The sequence below is a fragment of the Trachurus japonicus genome, chromosome 5, assembly GCF_045865225.1.
Source record: "Trachurus japonicus isolate A0001 chromosome 5, Traja_1.0".
NCBI classification, from domain to species: Eukaryota; Metazoa; Chordata; class Actinopteri; order Carangiformes; family Carangidae; genus Trachurus; species Trachurus japonicus.
Window position 1 is genome coordinate 31671634 of NC_140911.1, and position 26455 is coordinate 31698088.

General features: G+C 42.5%; 1 protein-coding gene across 1 annotated transcript in view; it reads right to left on the reverse strand.

Moving 5' to 3' along the window:
- trim62.1 (tripartite motif containing 62, tandem duplicate 1) overlaps nucleotides 1–26455 on the reverse strand; it is a 41727-nt gene continuing 15272 nt past the window's right edge. Inside the window, exons 3-6 of the mRNA XM_085777486.1 lie at nucleotides 13998–14093; nucleotides 9331–9587; nucleotides 7243–7358; nucleotides 1–3126 (exon numbers count right to left, since the gene is read on the reverse strand). Coding sequence (XP_085633612.1) covers nucleotides 2576–3126; nucleotides 7243–7358; nucleotides 9331–9587; nucleotides 13998–14093 — 1020 coding nt within the window. The 3' untranslated portion in view covers nucleotides 1–2575. The remainder of the gene's footprint in view (nucleotides 3127–7242; nucleotides 7359–9330; nucleotides 9588–13997; nucleotides 14094–26455) is intronic.

The window sequence follows — 26455 nt, forward strand, 5'->3', positions numbered from 1 at the left end:
TGATTTTTGCAGTAATTTATTGTACATTAAAACATTTCCCACAAACCTCCAGCAGCAAAAGCACACTAGAGTGTGTTCATACAGTGATGGGTGCACAGCGGCCATCAACAAAAGACACAATCATTATTGTAATCATTAAAAGTGTCATAGTTATATCATCATCAAAATCATTTTAACCAGAAGCATCGTCAGCGTCACCGGTAACCCAACACCATCTCATGATAATCTCCTTCTTAATAGAACAGAACATCTGGGTGAAGCAGACCGCACCGAGGTCTGCAACACAGCAAACTGGGGACAAATTCTAACATTTGTTTTAACCTGCATGAGCCCAGAAGGTCAGGAGTTACTTTGTGAGGACGTTTTACCTTGTGATAGATCCACAGGATAAAACTGAATAAGAGTACAGTCCTGATTGTCTAAACCACACATCAATAAATAATTTAAAGCGAGTTCAGCGAGTTATCTGGACACATTTAATAAATCAATCTCAGACATTGACTGAAAAATGAGCCGTGCCTGGTTCTTCCTCAGATTCTTTCTGTACAACTCACTCGCCCCTGCAGATCTGTGCAAGTTAAAACAAACACTGAGAATAGTTTGGAGTTGCTCACAATTTGACCCTAGTTTGCATCACACTGCACATACCGGAAGCAGATTCTCCAAAAACAAGGGCACTGCCCTGATTTTTCTTTTCAAATGGACAACACAGACTACACATACACAAACGCAAAGATGTAGGGTGGGCAGAGGGAAGTGGAGCTGATCCTTTTGTTTGTTCATTTGTAGATTTTCCCAAAGGAAAAAATCTGTTAAGTTCTCTCTGATTCCAAAGAATTTCATAATAAACGCTTTTGGCTGCGGTGCATGGGTTTTCGCTCTGAGGGCCAGATGGGCTTTATCGAGCACATCCAAAGCTGGATTTTAAAATTACAGCCGAAGCATGCCACTCAAACGCACCCGTGAACGTGCTGACTCGATCGCAGACGCACACACACACACACAGCTCCCCGTGTGCTGGACTTGGCTGAGGGACGAGAGCCTCTTAGAGCAGATTCTGCAGGACTTGTGTGCAAGTAATGATCAACAAGAGCACTTGAGGCACGTGGGGGGTTGGGGGGTTGGAGGAGCAAAGAAATAAACATGACAGAGCCTCAGGAGAATTATCAGTGATTTCATCATTATGTAACAACAGCAGCCAGGATCACAGAAAGCCAAAGGATCACAGAACTTGTGCTAACGTCCATTCTTCCATTTAAATTTTCTTTGATAGTTGTCACTTTCTACAAAAACATACAGACTGACACATTTACAGGAATGATATGATTTGAAAATAAACAACGACAGTTGATCTCTGTAGCTTTTTCTTCTTTTTTTAAGCAGTATTTTGTCTTTATCTTTTCAGATTTTCATATCTGAGAACTTCTGCTATTAGAAGTAAAGGCCTGTGCATCTGTTCAGACAGCATGGTCTCATATTGTTTTGATTCCAACACTAAATGATAAAACATAGTGACTGGAAGCAGAAATGAACATTAAAGTGGACAAAAGCCCACAGGTATGGTGTACGATGAAGGCTACTCAACTTGGTTTTAGGGGAAGGGAGGAAACTTAAACATGAGCCAGCATGATGAGAGACTCAAACCATTTGACCCTGAACACGCTAAACACAATTATGAAAGTTCTTATTCTATCAATAGCAGCATATTTCTTGACGCTCCCCACCTCCAAACAGACTTACTATCACACATAGGTAGGACTGGGCAGTGATGGGGACGGGCAGCTTATGAACTGCTTTTTCATTGATTTAATTTCTCTTAAGTGACGTGCAGAATCACTGGTGCACATAGACTGACTGGGAGCTTTCCTTGTCCTGATGACAGCTGAGCAGACAGATGTGGATGAGTTTTACAGCGGGAACAAAGATCATGGCCTCAGACAGAAGTAAAAAAAGAAAAAGTGCCAACAGACTTGACAAGGTCAAAAAACAAACAAAAAAACACCAAAAAGCCGGCTGCTGTCGATCACATTCTACAGACAAAGCTAAGCCATCTGTAAAGCACAGAGAAGACAAGTGACCGGTCTTCAGTGTCCTGCTCACCTGGACAGAGAGGGGGGGGGGGGGGGTCAAGTCTGACAGGCCTGGAGTTTCATACTGGGAGTGGTGTCCCCTGGGAGTGTGCAAGGTGGCTCTGGGACAGTCACTTCCAGAGCAGGAATCACCTTTTTTTTTTTTTAAACACGCTGCCACAGACCCCAGGGGGGCTCAGGGGGCCCAGAGGTCCCTCTGTCTCCCTTTAGTGTCATCTTTTCAGTGAAAGATGTGAAATGAGGCTCGAGTGCAGGCCGTTACCTTATGGTGGGTTCAAGTCACACAAAATAACAGCACAGGTTTGAAGAGCAACACCAAGCACAATTCTTAACACCGGACTGAAAGAAATAAACATCTCAAACACCCTATTAAACATCTTTTTTTAACCGATTTCTTTAATTTTTTTGTTTCCTTTAAGTCCTGTGAATTCACCTATGATGGATTCATCGGTCAGGACAATCACGACCATGGATGTGCGCAGCTCTTAAAGGCGTACGGTGTTGATTCGCAGCGGCTGCACGTTCTTGCCGTTGGCGTGGCTCTGGCCCGGGCTGAAGTAGGGGAAGACCTTGGCGGGGAATTTCTCCCGGTAGGTGTAGAGCCAGGACATGTCGTCGGCGTTGTAGAAGATGAGCAAGCCTTTATGGTAGTCCAGGTACACCCCCACCTTCTCCAGCTTGCTCTTGACGTTGAGGCGGGTCCAGGGCTCGGTGCAGGCACTGTACTGGTTCCCGTCGTGCATGACGATGCAGTAGAAGCCGCGGCTGGGCTGGATCTGGATGCTGCCCTTGCGGCTGACTGTCTCGTGGGCCACGCCGATCATCCACTGGGTCTTCTCCGACACCATCACCTCCCAGTAATGGACGCCCGAGGCGAAGCCCTCGGCGCCCAGGACGGACACCTCCACGTCGAAGCGGCGCGGGGAGTCCTGCAGCGGCTGCGGGTGGAGATTCCCGTAGGCCACGATGGTGCAGTCGTCTGAGAGGATCAGTCTTTGGTGGGCTGTGATGGGGTCGAGGGTCAACGCTGCTGGCACTGAGAAGGCAAAGGGAAAGGGAGACAGAAGAGGAGACGGGTTTGAAGGGATAGTTCAACATTTTGGCAAATTGTAGGTAAATTCATGCAAAACCGCTGATGCTCGTTCCTGACGGGGCAGTTTTTTATCAAGCAGTCTCTGCATTTGCCTCTAAAACAACTCCGTAACGTTCCGTTATTATCTCATAGCGTGGTGAATGTGCAGGTCACAACTTTCCCATGAGAGCGTTTTGGAGTTGTTGGATTGTGTATTTGATGAGTTTGATGAGGGAAACCAAGAAATCCCATTAGCCTCCATAGCGTAGCTCTGAGCGGCTCACGGCTCTGCTCCGCTGTTCTAAAAACAGCTTGCACCGACAATTAAAGGTAACGAACCTACTGCGTTAACTATAGGGATTATGGCAATCGGCCAATTTGCCAAAATGTTGAACTATCCCTTTAACACAGAGACTCAGTTTATCGCTGCGGGGAGACGAAGATTGGCCCGAGATAAATGGGATACGTGGATGGAGGAAAACAAAAACAAACACATCAATATGTTATTACTCGGCTTGGCCAAACAGAACAGTGAGGAGTGCGGTGTCATCCTCGCTGCCTCATTTTTCCTTATCGCCGCATCATGTGCTGTGCGAACAGTTTTACTCTGGCAGCCTGTAAATACACCCTGGCTGCTCAGCCACTTCACAGGAGCGGCCGAGGTCAAGGTAGAGAACGGATCTGGGAAAGGCTCTCGGTGAAAAAAAAGATTGCATCGCAGGCGGGTGATTAAAAACAAAGGACACTGTCTGAGTGGGAAAGTCCACGCCGATGATGATACGTTCAGACCGTGATGGCAGTGAAAAACAAACTCATCTCAGGCACTTTCGGTGTGTGTAACCCTCCTGCCTCTCGGAGCAAACACGCTTCCATTTTATCCTACGTATCAATCTACATAAATTCTGTGTGATGGGAGTCGCTGCGTGGCTGCCTGGGTTTTTCAAACTCTACTGACATTTTTCTTTCCTGGTGCACGTCCACAGGCAGCTTTTCAAACATCTTACTTATTACTGGCAGGTATTCTGATTTATTAAGGCACCAATCATGATAGGAATATATTTTTGCCCTTTCACAGTAGGAAATCAATCAGTGAATGGAAAAATGAAAACCATGCTGGATTTTTCTTCTGTCTAATCTGCATGGAGAATACCTGAGAGCTGTAATTGTGCAGTCAGTTCTTCTGTCAGGCAGCTTTCCTGACCTCTCGGCTTTAGTTGCACTTATGTGATGCTGAAGATAAACTTTCACAATAAATCAGGAGTTGGGAGAAAAAGTGGAGGCGTGTGAGTCCAGGTTTCTCCAGATGTGGAGCTACTTTCTGTGAAACAGTCCTCTGGTATTATCCAGAATAAATGGGACAAAGATAATGGAAATGTTTCTCCAATTTTCTAGGGCAGTTCACTTGTGTCAGTGGTGGCATCGCTGCAGTGATGAGCACTGCTGCCTCGAGCCCAGACTCAGCCGTGGGATTTCTTATGCCTGTGTGGGTTTTCTCTTTATACTCCAGCCTGATGACCGGTCCAGAGTGTAACCGGCCCCACTGTGTCCATCATTTTGCTTTTGGGGACTTAGCAGGCACACAAACATCACAAACACTATTGTTAAGGAGTAGAGGATATCAGATACAACCTGGACAATTACAGCAAATCTCCATGTCAAAATAGCACTACAGGTTCTGTGTAAGTGAGAAGATATGTTGCTATAATTTCACTCAGCCCCTCAAGACCGAGACACCTGGCGGGAACATTATGGTATATATATCACTACTGTCGGAGTTAGAGGAGGTGATCAAAGCCATGCCCCGCGGTGAAAGATGAAGGATGGCGTGTTATTATACTGCGCACCCAACTGCTACTCAACTCTTATTTCAGGAAAATGAAACAAGGAGTTACGCAATGAGTGGTACTTTGGGTACACCGTGATGCATTTTTTATTATCTGTTTTTACCTTATGCATAAACCAGAGTCTTTTATAGTCAAGTGCTCTCCTGCGCCTGATAGGGAGGCTCAATTTGAGCATTATCAGACCACGTCAAGTGTGCAAACAGTGCAGGCGGTCAGTAATTACAGATGGGAGATGGGAGGAGCACCCACAGCTCGCTTATACACACAGGCTGCAGGGCTGGATGGTAGGCAGTTTCTCAGTGTTATGTTTCCCAGTTATGTGGTTTGGATGTGGAACCACATGAGGCTGAACAATGACGACTTGTTCCCTCTGCTCTCTTTAACATAGAGGAGACTCGGGAAAGAGAGGGAGAGGCATCTCTCCGGTTCCCCTGTATATTTATTAGCCAGGATAAATGGAGGTGAAGTGACTGGCGGCCGGCCAGCGGACAGGACAATGCATTCAATGACATCTCCAGTGTTTGTTACAATCGAGTCATTAAAATTTCATAACCTGAGTGCTTCTTTGTGCCACACAGAGAGACATGCAAGCACGCACACATCAGTGGAGAAGCCATTTCTGCTGCTGAATGTGAGAGGGGGGGGGGGGGAAAGAAAAACTCCACAGTGTCTGATAGTTATTCCTGCTAACCCATCGGTGACAGCGAGAGCTGAGGGATGATGGGAGGAATGTCTTTGTTGCGTCTCTGGCAACCGCTGGTGATGGATTGTAACCAATTGTTCCATTTGGCCGCCACTCAAGGGAGGCCAAAAAAAAAAAAAAACTGCCTGGCCTCCCATCAGCTGGCAGCAGGCAGAAATGGGAGGATTGATTGAGGATGTTAAAAAAGAAAAAAAGAAATTCCTCAGCACATTATTTGAAATGATCTCCTGTGAGAAAGTGATAGCTGTGGGGCAGAAGAGAGTGGAGCTGCTCTCGGCACCGTCAGTAGGGCGACCGCCGTTTCTCATCTGCAGATGCAAAGCAGCTCAAAAGCAAATCGGGAGCAGAAATATTAATGCAGGCTCAATTCACCTGGCCGAGAAATAAGACCAGCACATACAGTAACTCTCTGGGTTGTGTTTTTTTTATTCTAGTTTTACCAATTGTTGCTTTTCCACTGTGGTTTATGTAGAGTGGTACAAGGTACAGTGACATGCAAAAGTTTGGGCACCCCTGTTCAAAATTTCTGTACGTATGTGTGAACAGTTCAGCAAGTGGAAGATGAAATGATCTCCAAAAAGCATACAGTTAAACACAAAACACTCTGTTGCGTGAATTATTTTTGCTTTCTACAGTTTTGGAGTGAAACAGGGAAACAAAGCAGTAGTCTGCAAAAGAATGGGAAACCCAGGAGACTTGAGCTCTCAGATAACTTTGACCAAGATATCAGAGAAGATATTTACTATTTACACACTGTGATAGTTACCAAAGGGGGGCTACTACTGTATGTAACTAGCAGGGGGGCCAAACCTTTACTGCAGGCCCTTTTCCTTTTCTGTCATTTTGAAAATATAAAAGAAAAAAAAAAGTACATTGTTTAAAATGTAAAGGGAATGTGTCATCTGTAACTTTATGCCTTTTAGAGGCCGTGTAACCTTCCACATTAACAGAATTTTTGGCCAGGGGTGCCCAAACTTTTGAATGCCATTGCAGGTTTAGTTACTTCAGAGCAGGACTAGTGGTCTCCAATCTTCAAGCTGAGTTAATGTAACCACCACTGCCTTATATTCAGTGGACAGATGCCAATTTTAATGAGTAGGTTTGTGCTTGTCATTTATTTATTTATTCATTTATTTATTACTTAGCCTATTTATTCATTCTTTTCCGTACTGGAATACTCTTGCATATCTGCACATGTACAGTACATCACATCGCTGTTGGGAAACCATGAGTTGAACTGATTTACTCAAAACTGAGAGTTGAGTGTCAGATTGTATGACCAATGAATGATTGTTGTATGTCTTTTCCTTTTCTAACTTAATTGAACTGGGAGCTGTAAACTGAATTGCCTGTATGGGATAAATAAAGTTTTCTGAACTGAACTGAGATGAGTGAGTGAGTGGATAAGAAACGTCCCACATAGCTGAACTATTCCTGCAGTGTTTTAAACTAGCAGTGTTGTATACTTACTCACTTTCATGTTTAAATAACACATACATCATGTTTCTCTCATGTTCACATACAGTACTGTACCTGGTGAAATATCCTGGAAGAGCGACTTCCATATTGTGTACTGTAAGGGCCCCATGTACTTGGATGTCGGGAAGTCTTCGTACGTCAGATTGGTCTCGTGTATCTTCCCTTTAATCCTGCGACAGAGAAAACAGATCAATGAAGTTCTTAATCCAATTTGCCGCTTTTCAAAACAATGCTGCTTCTTATTCAAGCTGCAATGTCAAAGTGTCGGGTAATTAATCTGGTTTGCGTGTCTGAACTGTGCCGTTATTGACGTTTAAAGAGCTCGCAAACTGCTTCATGAATCTCCGGCAAAAGAGATGGATATATTGGAGAGGGCGTACAGGGAGGAGGAGGAGGAGGAGGAGGAGAGCGGTTCAGCTCTAACGCCATTACGATATGATTCAATATGATGAACCTCCACATGAATCATTCAGTGCACTCCTACATGTGGTCCAGAGTTCAGGCAAGACACTGAGTGGGTTGGTTAGCAGGCTGAAAACCTCCGTCACACAGCAGTGTGTTCATAATGCGGAGTTGACACATGTCCTGTGACTTCAGGCTACTTGTGGGATACAGCCTGAAAATAAGGAATGAAAACTTTTATATTTCAAATTTTGTGCAAGCACCGTTCCTGGTGCAACGGTCTGAATCATACGAGCTCTTCGGAGGGTTTTTCTCATGTCTGATTTAAGACTTTTCATTACAAGATATGAAATGAAACCATCACAGTCCACCTGGATCAATCCACTTGAACTAAGAGGTACATGGGTGGGGGGGGGGGGTGGGGGTAAAGTTCTCAGCAGCTACACCAGAGACGTGTACATGTATCAGCTCTTCACATCAGTGGGGTTCTGCTCTTTTTTTTTTTCTGAAGACATCTCCACATTTAGTTTCTCTGATGGCTGTGATTGACAGCACGTGCACTGAGCTGCTTCTTTGGTCTTGGCTCATGTGTACCATTAACATACCAAGGCACTGCAGATGAAAATCTGCCTTTGGGCAAATTCTGACATATCTGCACCACATCAGTGTTAATGAATGCATAGAAATAAATGAGGAAAGTAACGTGCTGCCTAACACATGAGTCCAAATTCTCCCATAGGTTTTTAATTGCCTCAGTCCATCCAGTGACATTTTCCCTCTTATTTACTAGGTTTTACCCTTTACTTTGTCACACGTCTGTGCATTACTATTAATTGTTAACCGCTGTTAAAGTGGTCAGTTTCCATAATTACAAATATACATAGTTATTGCACATTGTTTATTCTTATATGTACTTTTCATTTATTTTCTTTCTTTCTCTTTTTTCACTTCTCTCTGCATTGAGCAATTGTATATGTAATGTAATGTATCATTTATTATTATTAAACGATCATCAGCCTGTGGCCTCTCTCTTTCATCTCTCTTCCTGTCTCTCTCCACTGTCCTGTCCAAACAAAGGCACAATTGCCCAAAAAATAATATTGATATTGTTATTTCCTACTAGCCATTGAATCTGGACTAAAGGCTGGGAATAATTAACTTACCGTATCTATAATGTGTACTACATTTGCTACAATGTCACGGTTTCATACTGCTAAAAAAAAGAAGACCAAACCTTTTCCAGTAACAAAGTTTCAGGCACACTGCAAATTATGATTATGATATGATACAAGAGAGGATCAAATATCTAATATATATGAGATTAAACATATTTTGAGTCCTGCTCTTGATACTCGATCTTTTAGATTGTCAGAGAATAGACATGCTACGTTTCAGTACCCAACTCCTACTAATCTCCTGGGACAGTTTTTGCTGAGTGAACTGTTCAATTAACTCGTCCTCAAGTACCCCTCCATGATTAAACACTGCAGCTGCTTCATTTCAGACCTAATACTCCATCTGTTCAGGGATTTGCTGACGCTGTTGCTCAAACTTGTACTTTGCACAAAATGGAAACAGCCTTCAACCAAAATTTAGAACGTTTTCAACACGTATCATCATCAAAGCTATTTTACTCGCTTTTTTTTTTACTACAGGTCAGATAAAGTGTTGACACATGACTTAACACCTGGTCCTCCTTGGACTAAACGTGTTTTTACAGACTCGGGGCAGGTGGAGCACCTCTCAGATGTGACGGCTACTCCCTCCAGGAAGTCGTGTCGTCCCGACTCGTTGAGGCGCTCCTGCAGGATCTGGATGCCCTCCTTGACGTCGCGCAGCTGCTGGCTGTAGCGCTGGATCTTGTGCTCAATGTCGGCGAGCTTGCGGGCCGTGTCCATCTCCAGCTCCTCCAGCATGCTCTTCTGACGCTCGCGCAGGAAACGGTGGAGGCGCTCGAACGCATCGCCGATGGTGGCGCGCAGGCTCTTGGCTGAGGACTGAAACACAAAAGGGGGCGAAAGGATGATTCGCAAACTGTCACCACAGGTCTGTGTGCCAGACTTTGTGCCATAATTAGCAGGGTTTGTTGGATATTTCAGTTACAATCTCCTTTCTCCTAATCACATAACAGTCAGTAATTCAAGGGTTTACAAAGTGCTCTAAGTTATGTTGAAATTACATTAACATTCATTCATTGATTCAGCTTGTACGTGCATTGATTTTAAGTGGTTCTTGGAGGAAATTCTGAAGCTTTTACACAGAAACAAACAAAAAGTATGAGTGGGGGTGGGGTAAAGCTGAGCCATAACAGGACCGGCTGACAAGCAGGAGAAGCTGAAGTCATTACAGTCAGAGGCAGGTGCTTTACAAGGGACAGCAGAATGATGTGTAACTGAGGAGGAAAACTGGGAAGTCGGACATCAAAGAGAATGAATCATCCGAGTGTGTGACAGACAGAACAAAGGGGTGTGATGTGAAAACCCTGTAAAAATGGAACAGAGGATCCTTTCAACTGGAAGCGTCTGAGAAAAGCAAAGACCGGAGCTTCATTCACAAATTTTGTTAAGACTTTCCCCGTCTGTCGCGGGCCGTCATCGTTTTACAGAGAAATCTGGACTTGTGTTTGTTCACAGCCTCAGAGGAGGACCAAACATCTGGCCATCAAAGAGCAACTCAGACAATTAACAGCTGCTGAATCTTAAACTAGAGCTCCAGATGAATCTTGTCTGTACAAAACATTCGATGAATGAAGCCTCTCTTTTTTTATCAGAGTGTAATTTACAGCCCTCCTCTGATCTTTTCATGAGGAGCTGGATTTAGGAACTGTGATCTGTGGTTTAATTACACTTGCCTAAAAATTCAATCAATCCCCTCCAAACAGCAGGCGTGTTCTTCCTGCTCTCTCAGAGAAGAGCTGGAATGTGGGAAACTATTCAGATGAAGATTTCTGTGAAAACGCAAGAGCCGCCACATTGGGTGGGTTGCATCCCGGCATCCTCCCACCTCCTTGACATCTTGAAAACTTGTGGCGAGTAGGAGGAGGACTGCAGCAGCCTTGCTATCAGTCTCGGTGGCGTGCCTGCTGCTTTGGCCCAGCGGGCTGTGATGGCACAGAGAGGAAGTCTGCAGCCCTTGGAAACAGGAGGCTAGCTACCTTTTAGAGAAGCATTCCATGATGAAGCGGATCCCTGGTGGGCATGTGAATAGGAAACAATGTGTATCCTTCAGATGGAGATCCTCCCGAGCGCGCACAAGCCAAGAGCTCAAATTGCAAGGCGGCGCATTCAGTTAGGATGGGAGCTGGGCTACCGCACAGCTTTCTTCCCTGTCTTACGCTGCATTCATGTGGTGACGGGATAATGAGTTTCCAAATGGAAAAATTTAACTAAAATGCTGCTCAATTTGAGACAACAATTTTTTTGTACACATCTCACCAAATTGTTGATGTCACATTTGAAGTACATTAAAAATGAATGATTGGGGGGTGATGAGGCAGTTTTGATTAAAGGGATTGTTCAACATTCTTGGCAAATTGGCCCATTGCCATTATCCTTATAGTCTTAGGAGTAGGTTTGTTACTTTTAATTGTCGGTGCAAACTATTTTTAGAACGGCGGAGAAACAAGATCCAATTTTTACAAATCTGATTAAAACCACACACAGAGTATGTTTCAAATGTGATTGTGGTTGGGTTTTGTACTGATCCGTTTCAATGTGAACGGCTCCTTAGTCTGGTTCAGTAGCTAAAACTGCTGGGCTGACAGTCGTATTCTCATTTATTGAGATGCACCTGTAAATGAACAACAAGTTCAAAACAAAGAAAAATAACTTCAAATTCAGGTAACGTCAAATGTAGCCAGATGAGGAAGATCTGCAGGCAATTGTTCATTTCCAGCAGCCTGAATGCAGCAGGGATCAATGCAGTCACAGGGCGTCTTCCTTCCAGGCAGAGCACTCTGTGCAAATGGATGTAAATCTAATGAGAACAGCTCATTTCCGAATGTACTGTATGTGGGGTGGGCAGCAGCTGAAAGGCCTGCATCTAGCAGTCAGAGTGAGTCTGGCAGTGGAGGGTACTGCAGTGCAGACTCTGGGCAGAGAGACGGGTGATGTAGTGACATCGGACAGCAGCTAGAAAAACAGGTCCCTCAATGAGAAATAACGCTGACGGCTGCAGCATCGTCTCTGCCAGAGACCTTTACCTGGTTATATAGGCTCAGTGTCACTACAGGAGAGGTGTGTGTGTGTGTGTGTGTGTGTGGGTTGAGGGATTAACATATTGAGTAGACGCTCATGGTTGGCTGATTAAAACAAGGTGTTGAGATTTAACAGCCACTCAATAAACCAATTTACGTGTTGGAATTTAACTGTCAGTCCAAATCAGTTAGAAAGGAAGACGGATAATCAGTGACTGAAAGACTGAACACATTAAACAGACCCGTCCTCCGTCTGTGTGAACTCGATGCTAAATGAGACTCACTGTCACCATTTTGGACACTGGAGATGCAAACAAGAATGTCCTGCTGCATGTTCTGTTATGACTGCAGAATTACTTGTTACATCAAAATGGGGAGCGAGCATTCACTTGTTTCTTCCTTAATTGTTTCTTCTAACAAAATGTCAGAAAATGAGTTTGTCACCATTACGTTGAGATTTTCTCTGCTATGTTTACAGTAAAGTGTCTGTTCATTAGACTAAAGACATGGAAAATACCAGTGCTGGCATTTTTAAACCATTTTATATTAGGTCTCACAAAAATAGTCGGTGCACTGCGATGGCGGACAGAAAACTGCAGATTCACAAACATAACTGGTATTTTTACTTTAAAAACCAATGAATGTTAATAGTTGCTGAGGAATTGATCATTCAAAAAATGTTATTTAGACATTAGACACATGACAATGAGTGCTGAAACTATTTGTCAATCATTAAGTTGTTTTGGGCAGCTGGATTCAGTAATCCAGTCATCAGAAGGCCGGTGGTTTGATCTCCGGCTCTTTTGAGTCCACACGTCGAAGTGTCACTGGGCAAGATACTGAACCCAGAACGGCCATATATTTATAGTATGTAGTTACAGTTTGTGAATGTACTGTATGTGTATAATAGAATAAAGCACTACACGTAGGTAAAGGTGCTGCATGTATGTGTGTGTAATGAGTGGTAAAGCAATTGATGTACAGGTGCATCTCAATAAATGAGAATACAACTGTCAGCCCAGCAGTTTTCCTCATCATAGTGTAGCTACTGAACCAGAATGAGAAGCCATTCACACAACGGATCTGTACAAAACCAAACCAGAATCACATTTGTAACCAGTTTTGTAAAAATTGGATCTCATGTTGTTTTTGGCTATTCAGATGGTCAAAAAAATCAAACTAGATACAATCTGGATGCTAAAAATCAGATTTGGAGCGGCAGTGTGAACAAGGCCTAAGAGACAGCCTCAGGAAACCTTTTGCAGCTGTTTGGAGTTAATCAGCTGATTAGAGTGTGACACCGTCAGGTTACAATAGTGAACGTTTTCACTATATTCTATTATTGATTTACTGAATTTTGGATTTTTATTAAATGTAAGACATAATCATAAAGACATGAAATACTTCAGTCTGTGTATAATGGATCTATATAATATGAGTTTTGAACAAAAATTAACTTCTCTATGATATTCTCATTTATTGAGATGCACCTGTAATACTGCAATTTATTTTGCCTTTGTTTGGGGAAAACATGCTTGATAATCTTTTTTTTTTTGTTAGCTAACTTGCTCTATTTCTTTGTAAATTGAGTATTATTGGACTGACATCACCCAAGCTCTGGAAAAAATGAAGAGACCACTTCAAAATGATCAGTTTCTCTGCCTGGTACTATTCACAGGTATATGTGAACACTTTTGTTTTATTCTAAACTACTGACAACATTCCTCCCACATCCGAAATGAAAACATTGTCATTTAGAGCATTTACTTGCAGAAAATGACAGCTTGTCAAAATAACAAAAAAAGACGCAGTGTTTTCAGACTTAGAATAACACAAAGAAACCAAGTTCATATCCATTTTTAAACAACACAACACATTTTTTTTCTTTTAACTTAGGAAGAGTTCATAAATCAACATTGGTGCCATAACCACAATTTTAATCACAGCAGCTGTTTATACTCTTCCTTGTTAAATATGATTTGGTTCAGGTGATCATCTAGTGCCTCATTGTGCTTACTGCATGTTGAGTTTAATAGACACTTGAATGGAACGGCTGCCAAACATGTAGAGAAGCTAATCGAAGAAAAATTTGGAGTGGTCTCTTAATATTTTCCAGAGCTGTATGTCAGACATGTTTATGGGTTATATTGATAATGAAAGTGATCTCAGGTTCAGTTTTTTTCATGTGCCGGTCATGGTTTTGTTCCGGTACCTTGGTCTCAGTGAGCTGTCTCTGCAGGAGCTGCAGGGCCTCGGTGTGTCCCTTCTCACTGTCCTGCAGGGTGGCCAGCTGCTCCTTCATCTCCCTCTGCAACAACAAACAACAGGTCACCAACTCATCACTGGCCTTGACTGTCAAACTGAATTCAATTAGGATTTAATGTCTGGCTGAAACATTCATACTGGTTTGCTCAGATTACCTCAAAAACCAAACCAACATCAATTTATTTGGCGGGGCACATTTCTACAAGTCTAGCATATTTATTTGAACAGCATTATTTGTGTAACAGCTCTCTCTGCCCGCGTACAAGGCAGCAGAGATTCAAGCCTCTGCTACAAAACAAGCAAGGCGGACCGCGGACGGAGAGCCAGATATGAAAAGAGATAAAAAATGAAATCTCCAGAGATGTCGAGCTGTGTCACAGAAAAACTAGGTCTCGTCTCTGGTGCAGGTTCTGCCAGTGTGTTCCTGACAACCCAGTCACCTCCAAGTGTCCCAGAGGCAGAGGGGAGGGCTCTGCAGGAGCCGGTGGGGACGGCTTCTGTTACAACTGGTGCAGGGTTGTTTTTCTTTGGGTTTTTTTTTTTTTTGTTTCCTTTTTTAAAATGCTGGTCCCACATGGCAAAAACACTGGTGCACACACATTTTTGTGTCTTTCTGGACAGACGTGGTGCAGCAGATGTGCTCCCTTCAATACAGTCTTGTACTGTACATACAAACTCAGCTCTGAATTTATCTCATCAGTGAGTTGTTGATGTTCTCATACTGAAAGATTGGTGATAACTGAGTGAGTATGAGTATGAGTGTGCTGTTGGGATGTGTTGGTTCTTGAGGACATAGAGATGGATGAGAGTGTCCCACAGGTATTCATTTTATTTTACTATAGCTAGTATGGAGGTAAAGGTTTGTACAGTTCATTCCTTATCAAAGTTAAATATTTCCCTTCAGTCCACAAAGATGAACTTCATGATGGAAGTGAGCACTAGTTTTCCTCTGGGGATCATGAGCGACTGGCTCAATTAAGTTTCCAACCTCCACTGTGATGATGAGACACTGTTTTCTCTTTTTTCTAGTGCCAAGCCACTAGTGTGGCCAAAACAGGTTTATTCAATTTTATACATTCACTCATTTAATGATAAAATATTTGTTTGGAGGTGATCAGAGATAATAAATTGGATGGACAAAAAATATCATCAAATTAAAGTGGTATTCTTTGACTGTGCAACTATACAAACATAAAGAATAGTGTATGAAGAGGCGTTGCATCATGGGTCTGCCCTTGAACTGATGGATGGTGGATTCTGTTTTATCCCAGTCTGAGCTGGAACCACCTGAACTATCATTAATCACAATCATGACTTGAATTCAACAACAAAAAAAGACATAACATTAAGCTGACACCTTTGACAGTTCCCAAATACTGTATATAAGACCCAATGGACACAAAACTGCTGCACATTTAAAAGAAACTACACAATGAAGTGAAAAACACTCGTCAAATTTTAAGAAATGTCCTGAAACAAGCTGACAAAAGCCTCATTTACTCCACACCGTGGTTAAGCCGTCCTGCTGCCTGCTGTCTTTGCTCATGTGACCTGCACATCATCGTCTCTGTGACCGTTTCTCAGCGTCGGCTCCTGTGGACAGACACCACCCACCAAATGGAGCCGTCAGCTTACCTTGGCTCATGACACAACCACTCAGCAGCTGAGCTCAGCTGGGCACTGAGCTGCCAGAATAGATGTGATAGAATAGAAAAAAAAGATTCATAACAATTTCAGAATCTAATCCACACGGACAAAAAAAAAAAAAAGGTCAAAGTGCCAATTCGAACGGAGAAAATAAGCCGTGCATCAATTTGTTTCTTGCCCTCAATCATTTGCTGCGAAATTGAAAAGGAGCGGTGGGGTTTGTGTGTGGGCTGTGGGCTGTGGAAGTTGAAGCGTGTTTCTTCTCAAGGACAGAAACAGAGGAAAACAATGGCTGGTGCAGAGGGGGAGCGTGACTCTCCATGTTAATGATAGGAGTGCGGCAGGCGCAGCGGGCTCTCCGCCTCATTGCTACACGCTTGTCTGCAGCAGGTCAAAGGCCGCTCCCACACACTGAGCTAGACCAGCACTGACGAACTGACTGCAATCCTCCGCTTCTCTCCTATATGACACCGTCTGATTGACTGGTCGGAGAGTTTACATCAACTGTTGCTGCCATCGCTGATGCACTGATGTGAACGCAAACATCTCTGAAATGTATTTATTTCTTTTATTTACAACTGTAGGCACTTTACCTTAAGCACTTTCAAAATAAAACTTTATGACAGATACTGCCTGTTGATGCACTTGTGATGAATCTCAAATAGCACTTTACGACATCTATGGTAGGATAAATGCACTTTAATTTTTTACCATCCTCCTGATTAATGCAACCATTATGTGATGTACGGTACTATGTTAACCATTTGTTTTGTCTTTGTCTAAATGTAGTTTTATTTGTTTGTGAACCATGAGACTACGGATGGAAATTAGCTCTCTAGCTAAATCTGGCATATTTACATCAAATAATGGTTTTTGAAGGGTTCCTACACATTTTAAATTTCCAGATTCCATACATTTTCCATACCCTCATTTCTGGACTTCTCAGTAAAAAAAACTCAAATAATGTATGTGTATCATGTTAATAAATCATGCAATTAATTTGTTTTTATTATTCTGAATTTGTATGCCATTATGTAACCAAATAATTTCCAGGAGATTGTAGCTAGGTACAATAGTGCAAACAAAATAATAATGTGAATAAGATAAATACTGTATATTTCCATACAATAGTTTCCATTTTCCATACTTTTCCAGACCTGGAAATGTTGAAAATCAAATTCCATACTATTCCATACTTGCGTAGGAACCCTGTTTCTGTATGTTCATGAATATGCAGAGTCCCATTTCAAATAAACTAATAAAAGAAATGAAAAACCCAAGCACATCTACAGAAAGTCTTTTTTTAACGATCATTGATCAACCTGTTAAATTTACAATTTCTCTTGAGTTTTGCAACCAACACTTGTCGCTGACATCCTCTAAATAATTTGGAGAACGTGTTTACTTTGACTTGAATTTAGGCAGGCATTTTAGAAACAGCAAGAAATCAACCTTGGTGAAATCGTCTTCATACATTTCAATCCCCTGAACCTCCTCCATAACATGCAATTACATAATCCTCTTTAATCTTCCTGGAAGCAAAAACCGTCCTTTGAGCATCCTACAGACAGAGATTTCCTGTAATGACTTTTTCAGAGTAAAAACTGAGGAGGAAACACACAGCTGTGGAGTCCATCCCCACGCCCCAGGACAAGAAATTGAATCTATATCAGATGTAATTTACACGCATCTAGGGAGAAAAGTGTGTGTTATGACGAGCGGACCGTTATTAAGTGACAAAACAACCGCTGCAGGTAGATGCAAGCAGAGCGCCTGACAAGGAGATTTGTGTGTTTGTGTGTGTGTGTGTGTGTGTGTGAGCAGCAGCATGAGAGTGCGTGTTTTGGTACTGTGTGTGGAGGCGTCTCTCTCCTGTCCATCACATCTGGCCTGCACAAGTCTGACATGACATTTCCCCAGGACCAAAAGTTGCCGGAAGTGGAGGGTGGGTGGTGGTGGTGGCGGTGGTGGTGAGAGAAGGGGGTCACGGCTTGGGGATTATAAATCTGAAACTCATTTCATCCTGCTGTCATTTCCCTCCTCTCCCTCTCCTTGGTATTCTTAGGAAGATATACTGTGTAATACAATGAGTAAAATAACACACCGGCAGTTCCTTCTGAAATGTGCACCTGGCTTCAAATTCCTCAAACTTTCCTTACAGCTGCGAGTGTGATAATATTCAGCAGCTCGTTCGCGAATTTAAAGAGCGTTGCTGGCTTCAAACTGCCAGCGCCGATGAGGAGGCGAACAAAACAACATGCAGCAGTGTCACAGCATGAATAATAAAAAGCCTACAGGATGGAGAAGTTCCTCTCACACACAAGACATGAATAACTTCCAGAGATTTCATTCAAACTGATGACGGGGAAAAAAAATTAAAAAATAAACAAAGGGAGAAGATCTTGCAACTCATCCTCTTACTCGAAGACGCCCCGACTGCAGGGCCAATACGCTACTTAAGACTTACAATGGCATTGGGAAGCTTTTCATCAGTTTATCACTGAGCAGAAAGGAGGCAGAGCTCACAATAACTCCATGTACAGTACTGTCTGCAAGTGATTTTCACAGGGACAGTTTGGCGTAACCTTCATGGAGCTGGGGGTGTCACTCTGTGATACAGATAACGGGGTGAGTAAATAAGATGGCAGCCAATAACACGGCAGCGAGCACGCTGCAGCCGTCACAGTCCAGCAGTAAGCTCTACGGGCTTGTTGTTATTCAGCATGGACCAGGTCTGAGATACTGTATGTGACCAACACACTGAGCCCTGAGCTTGTAATGGGCAACAACATAACATCAAGTATGCTACAGTACATGGACACACGTTTCCTGTTTGGTGCAGAGTGGTGGTTTGGTTCAGACTGATGTCTGGAACTTGTCTGTGTTTTTAGAGATTCCACCGGTGTTGGATTGACAGCTCTGACAAGACTGTGTCAAAAGGAAAGTCAGTGCAGTTTATACTGTATGTGTTGTGAAAGTCAAGTAGATCCACCACAGGAGAGCATGTATTTGACTTTATATGAGAAATGTAAAAATCAAACTTCTGTTAAAGGGATAGTTCAACATTTTGGCAAATTGGCCCATTGCCATAATCCATATAGTTTTAGGAGTAGGTTCGTTACCTTTAATTGTCGGTGCAAGCTATTGTTAGAACGGCGGATCAGAGCTATGCTCAGAGCTATGCTACGGAGACTAATGGGATTTCTTGGTTTCCCTCATCAAATACACAATCTCCAAAATGCTCTGGTGGACAAGTTGTGACCTGCACATTCACCACGCTATGAGATAATAACGGAACGTTACGAGACAGAGTTGTTTTAGAGGTAAATGCAGAGACTGCTTGCCAAAAAACTGGCCCCGACAGGAACACGCATCAGTGGTTTTGCATGAATTTACCTCTAAAACATATCTGTCTCGTATCATTCCGTTATTATCTCATAGCGTGGTGAATGTGCAGGTCACAACTTGTCCACCAGAGCATTTTGGAGTTGTTGGATTGTGTATTTGATGAGTTTGATGAGGGAAACCAAGAAATCCCATTAGCCTCTGTAGCGTAGCTCTGAGCAGCTCGCGGCTCTGCTCCGCCATTCTAAAAATAGCTTGCACCAACAATTAAAAGTAACAAACCTACTCCTAGGGATTATGGCAATGGGCCAATTTCCCAAAATGTTGAACTATCCCTTTAAATACATCAATTGTTAATGAGATCTCTTAAAATTTCCCCATCAGTATGCAATAAGCAACATATAATCTTGTCTCCTTGTGGTCAGTCACTGTTAACCACCTTAGGTTTACTTTCTATTGATCATTTCTGCTCATCTGCCCTCTGCTCTCTGCGGCGAGGCAGGGCTGTGCTCATTACACCTACGCACACACAGAGTGAGCAGAGGAGCAGAGAGGCCGCGCCGACCACACAACCAAAGTAAATATTAGTTAAGTCTGCTGGAGTTGACACTATTGACAGTATTACTAAACTTAACTGTAAGTACAATAAAAGTCCAATAAGAACTTTATCAAACCAGCTGTTGAACAACCGACGAAGCAACAGAGACGACAGAGCCATTTCCAGAGCAGAGGACTAACAGTATAAGGAGATGTTGGTATTTTTTACCTTTAAATGTAAGGGGAAGTGTCATTAAAAGTCTTGTGTTATCACACCTAGATTATTGCTCAGAGGTTTGGTCGTGCGCTGCCACAACATCTATAGAGAAACTGCAAATAATAAATAAGGCAGCACAATGTTTACTTCATTTTTCATTTTGAACTAATGTCAGTAAAATGCACAACTGTCTTACTTGGTGGAATGTAAAGAACAGATATTGCCTCATTACTTGCTTTTATTAGAAGAATGTCTGTGACTAAACTGCCAAGGGTTTTATACAAACATCTGTCTTTCAGTTTGGATGAACAAGGTTACAACACAAGGCATGCTACGGAAGGTAGATTTACTCTACCTAAAGTGAAAACAAACAAGATCAAAAGTACAGTAGTGTACTACAGAGCCATGGTGATATGGAATGCTCTGCCAGGACATATTACTCAAGAAAACAACAAATATAGATTTAAATAACTACTGAAAGAGCATTTATTAGCCAAACAGCTCTCTGTGTCTGTCGATGTTGAGTTGAGGCTACCTGGTACAATCAATTAGTGAGATCCAAATTCTGTTTTTGTACAATGAATTATGTCTAATGTATGTTGAGATTTAAGAAATTTGTTAAAACCTACATTGTTGAGGTACTGTTAATATGAACTGGGTTCTGTTTTTTTGTGAGTGTTTTTTGTTGTGTGATGTGTTTTCTGTGATAGTGTACTGCAGTGGAAAGATAATTGTGTTCGGTGTGGATTCCGGGAAGAATAGCAATGGCCTTAGTCAAAGCTAATGGAGATCCAAATAAATGAAATGAAATGAAATCTGTTGTCACGACATTTATGGCTTTGTAATAAGTGAATCCTATCCCCATCACTTAAACTGTCTTGATCTCATGTTTACAGCTTTGGGTCAGTCTGTAATAAGAATACTTGTGTAATAATGTGAGAGAGAGGTGGATACAGCATTGCCATTCAGTATTATTGCTAATTTGTCCTGGTGGTGTTACAACTGAAACTTAATTGTTGCCCTTTTTTTTTTGGCTTTTAGGTTGCCTTTAACATCTGGCCAGGGACAACGGACGAAAACTAGCCTTGTTGGCTAACTCTGGCCCACTTACAGTTTTTCTTTTAACTCTGTTGATTAGTGGTGCACTGTCCCTATGAAATAAACTAATAATAAATGAAAAATGACAATTAATGACAAATGAATGTCTGTAAAACTGTTGACAAGATTCACTGAAGTGCATGGATGGTAAATTGATGCCTGTTCTGATTTGTGTTTGTATTGTAACAGTTTTTCATTTGCATGACATATTAATATTAAACTGTTCTATTCTTGGCTCATGTGCCAGGTGAGCAGGTTTTCAGTGGGTGCCATCTTAACTCCAGAATCCAGTTCCTTTAATAAGCCTGTGGCGATAAGTCACTGTGAACACCAACTGTAAGGTAATGCATCTTTTTCTTTCTCCTTGGACCAGACTGAATGCAATGGAAGAAATAATAAATTTATGAGACAGCGCGACGAATGATGACACATCAACACCTCTGTCATTAGTTGATTCATCTGAATGTGTCTTAACGTAATGGAAAGAAACAGAACAGAAAGAGAGAGAGGAAGGAGTCAGAACAGAAAACCTTGCAAAGCGACAGTCAGTGTTGTGTTTCTGTAACTGGATCACAGAGGACAGGAGAAAAGCACACAAATGAAACCAACAGTACACAGTACATGCCATCTCATCGGCAGGTTGTCCTGATGAGACGTGATGACAGGCCACTGGCCTGTGCATGGCCTCGTCTTCGCGGTACAAAGACCCTTTTGCGGCGCTCAATGCCAAGGCGAGTGCAGCCTGGAGACACTGATGCAGGCTGCAGAGAAGGAGCTAACTGCAACAGCAACGGATGTCACAACCACAGAAATACTCCCTGTGATGTATGGCAGTGTGGGGGGGAGCAGGATTTTAAATGTAATTTTGTCGTCTCTGATGTATTGTGGTCTTATAAATGTGCCAGTCACTGCAATATCATAATGCACACAACAATAAAATCAGAGATGCAACACACACCCGCTGTGAATGTTTCTTAGTTTCATTTTCAGGGATAAGCCAATACAGGCGGGTTGATTGGAGCTGTGTGCAAGGTCAGGATAAACTGTGGGCCAAAGGATTAGAGGCCAGTGATGAATATGTTTCACCTGTCTGTCTGGTGTGATGGCTGCCAGCGCTCTGGCCTCCAGGCTGTAGCCAAAAAAAACCAACAACTTGTGAAACGAAACAAAAAGCGGAGCAACGAAAATGCTGTCTCAGGCTGCAAACTCCGGTGCATTTTGTTCCAAGACATCAAACTGAGCTCAAGCTGTGCCTTACATCCTGAAGCCTTGTTTCCTCTAGCATCAGCAGAGTCGGCCGCCTCTCCGGAGGGACGAGTGTGTCCCTGCAGCCGGAGCTCAGCCAGCGGAGCGGGCACAGGCTGAGCTGACTGAGCAGCACTGGCTCAGTCAGAAGGCTGGAGGACAGAGACAGCGGTGAGCTCTACATCTGTCCTAGTGAGACGAGTGCACTCTGCACTATATGTGGGTATGTGTGCATCTGTTACACGCGACTAGTGCTGTCAAGGTCTCGGCTCTAGTCTCATAAAAAATGCCATTAAACATCTCACAGGCCACAAAAGACCATTCACTTCAATTCACTTCATTTAATCAAATGCTGAATACCATGGAAATGTATTGATAGTGAAACTTGGTGTTGACAGTACAACTAGGCTAACTCAGTTAGTCACCTTCGACTCAGAAAACTTGTGATGGCCAATTTGACATGACATAGACAGAATAATGGAATAATTCAGTGACAAAGAAAGAAACTCATAGATACTGAAAATGATAGTTACCTCCCTAATTTGACAAACTGTTTAGTCATACAATGTCAGAGAATTTTTTTTTTTTAAAAGTCAAGTCACCCAAGGTCAAAAGGTTTGCTCTGTTTGAGAGTCCAAAACCCAAATATTTCACATTAATGAGAAAGTGAAGAAAAGAAAAGAAAAGAAAAGAAAAGAAAAGAAAAGAAAAGAAAAGAAAAGAAAAGAAAAGAAAAGAAAAGAAAAGAAAAACAAATTCAGAAAAATTAGATTAGATGAAACCAGAAAGGAGAGTTTCTCTTAACTTCCTGTCAGACAACTAAATGTTTCAGTGTAATTACTGACCTGCTCATTTGCAGTTATATTAAGTTTGTTGGACATTATCAACACCAGGTTTAAAAGGTAATGAAGTCGTATTACTCTGCACTTAAAACAAGAATGAAACAGATTGACTGTGACTGGTTCTAGGTCTGAGCAACAGCTCACAAATGAAATGACCCTCACATCCACGACTTCTACTCCACAGGAGACGTTTGGTAAAAAGCAGTGGGGATGAGTGGAAGCGCTGACGCTGGCGGCCTTCTCCACTTCCCTGAATATAGGACACGTCATGTAAATGATGAATGCTCAGCGGCTGCTGCTCCACTTCCTGGAGTGAGGAAGGGCACAGAGTATGCTAATGTAATACTCTAAACATGGAGAGCTAGGGACTGAAAAATAAATAAATGTCTACATGTCAGTTTTCATATTTTTTACCCTTAAAATGAAAAGATTCATGATGTTTGATTTGCTGACACAGGTCTGCAGAGTCTACAGACTGAATTGAGAACAAAGTGTTGGAGCACTGAGGCAGCAAAGTCTGGGAGATGTCTGAGGGTTTAGGGAAAGACAAGCAGGTCTCAGAGCCATCAGTGTTAGGTTTGATAATCTACACAGCGCAGGACAAGCCATTTAAGAGTAACATGGGGTTTGCTGTTGGCACAAGAGTGGGAATCAGAGAAGAGTTGAGCGATAAGAGCAGGCCTGCTGCTTGTATAAAATCACCAGCCTGACAGAAGCTACTTAGCTTCACATTCAGTCTGGAGGCTTCTCCTCACCGCTGAGCACAACCAGCTACACTCAAACACACAGCTCCAGTTGGATATGAATGTGACACAGTCAGTTTAAAGTTAATGAGCAGTATCAGAACAGTTTCACTGCTGCAACCAGTTTCAACCCATCTCTGCACAAGGCTAATCCTGGAGGACTGTACGCCGTGTCAACAGAAAAGACAAAACACAGCATTCAAAAACATTTACTTCCTTTTAAGCCTGCTAGATTACATAGTATCCAAAACAAAGCACGAGCCTCAGTCATGAATCACCAACGTCTGTAATCATCTCCACATGGAGGGATTAATAGTAAAACTGGTTCAAGCTATGTTTGGAAGCTCCACCTGCCTGTGCAGCAACCGCACTCAGTTTCACATCGTTGGAGCCAAAGTGAAACCTCAACTTTCCTGTTTCAGTGTAAACAAAAGTGAGAACATTTCAAATAACTTCTCAGTGTTTCTATTTTTTACCACATATGTTGATATGTTAAAGGGATAGTTCAACATTTTTGGTAAACTGGCCCATTGCCATAATCCCTATAGTTTTAGGAGTAGGTTCGTTACCTTTAATTATTGGTGCAAGCTATTTTTAGAACGGCGGAGCAGAGCCGCGAGCTACTCAGAGCTACGCTACGGAGGCTAATGGATTTTCTTGGTTTCCCTCATCAAACTCATCAAATACACAATCCAACAACTCCAAAACGCTCTGGTAAACAAGTTGTGACCTGCACATTCACCACGCTATGAGATAATAACGGAACGTTACGAGACAGAGTTGTCTTCGAGGTAAATACAGAAAAACTGCAAAATGGGCCAATTTGCAAAAATATTCAACTACCCCTTTAAATTATGGCCATTTAAAGGTGTTGAGAAATGGCCGTTTGTCCTGTTTGTTGCGCCTCCTTCTACGAGTTTCCACGAGTTGCCGCACAAGTTTACCCGAGTAAAGGAAAACGAATTTGATTGGTCGTTATCGAACGGGCGGGATATTCAATGCATGGGGCGAGGCCGAGCTCGGCGTGTGTGTGTCTCAGGCGTTTGATTGACTCATGAGCAACGTGACGCATAATTCGTGCGCCTGCATTATCCAATGTGAGAAAAAAAACTACCCCACTTTCATCTCGGATTTACTCGAAAATTGAATTTTGCACAAAATTTGGGCTCCATCGTCTGATAGATGAGTTATTACACTAATGTTAAAGGGATAGTTCACCCTAGAATGATATTTCGCTCATTATCTACTCACCCTCATGTTGACTAAGGGCTGGAAGAAGTTTCAGATTCCTCCGTCCCTTCTCTGAGTTACAGGGGGTCTCGGCATAGCAGTGCATGTCCATATAACGGTTGCAAAGGGACACCGGAGCTCTTCGTAAAAAAACACACACAAAAAAACATCCAAATACCTCCATGATGCTCGTATGTAATGTCCGTCTTGTGCTGAAGCCCCAAATTGCGTAATTGTCCCGAAAAAAATTAAATAAGTCTATATTTTAAGCTTGTTTGTAGCGGAAGCTTCTCGAAGCTCCTCTTCCTGGTCCGTCCAAATCTCGCGTGATTCGCAGTAACCGCACTGACGCATGCTGACGCCGGCGCAAATCACGCGAGATTTGGACGGACCAGGAAGAGGAGCTTCGAGAAGCTTCCGCTACAAACAAGCTTAAAATATAGACTTATTTAATTTTTTTCGGGACAATTACGCAATTTGGGGCTTCAGCACAAGACGGACATTACATACGAGCATCATGGAGGTATTTGGATGTTTTTTTGTGTGTGTTTTTTTACGAAGAGCTCCGGTGTCCCTTTGCAACCGTTATATGGACATGCACTGCTATGCCGAGACCCCCTGTAACTCAGAGAAGCGACGGTGGACTCTGAAACTTCTTCCAGCCCTTAGTCAACATGAGGGTGAGTAGATAATGAGCGAAATATCATTCTAGGGTGAACTATCCCTTTAAGACCCACAATGGGCTCAAATTCATTTTTCTTTTCTCTGCTTTAAGAAATCTAATGTAATATCCCCCCCAGCATCATCTTCAGTTTAACATCTTGGCTGGAGTTGATGTTCAGGTATAGGCTACCTTTTTTTTCCTTCCTGATGCTGATTCCTGAACCAGTGCATTAAGTTTTTTAAAGTACAACTTATACAACAAATTACCGTGATAACCTCTTATCATCTAGTTTGTCAGCCATCGTAAATGAAGAAAATCTCGGCATAAACGACTTCTTCCTTTCAATAATGTTAAAGTGCAGCCACAGTGTGTAAAGATAAAGACTTTCAAAATAAAGACCTATAAAGTTGTGAACACTACAGCGGTGTAACAATAACTGTAAACAGATGCAGCGATAAATAATGATTCCTTTAAAAAACTGTTTCAGTGTAGTAACAGTTCATCTTTCACAGTTACAGTTTAAAATTGTGCAACAGCACCTTCAAACTAAATAATTATTGTAAGAAAACTGCAGTTTGAAACCGGGTGAAACTAATATCGTCAAAAACGTGGCACACACTTGCTGATGCCCAATTCCGCAGCATCAGAGGCATTTCAAATGCTGGTATTGGTAGTGGAACATCTGTAGCTGATAAGTGCGTCGAGAGCCCGTGGTGAGATCAGACAGCATGAGAAAGAGGTTAAATGGGCTTTTTTAAAACACCTTTTTAAGGGAAGTGCTTCCTTCACATTTCCTTCCTGCTCTGATTTTAAGGGTCTGAGGATAGAGAGCGTGTT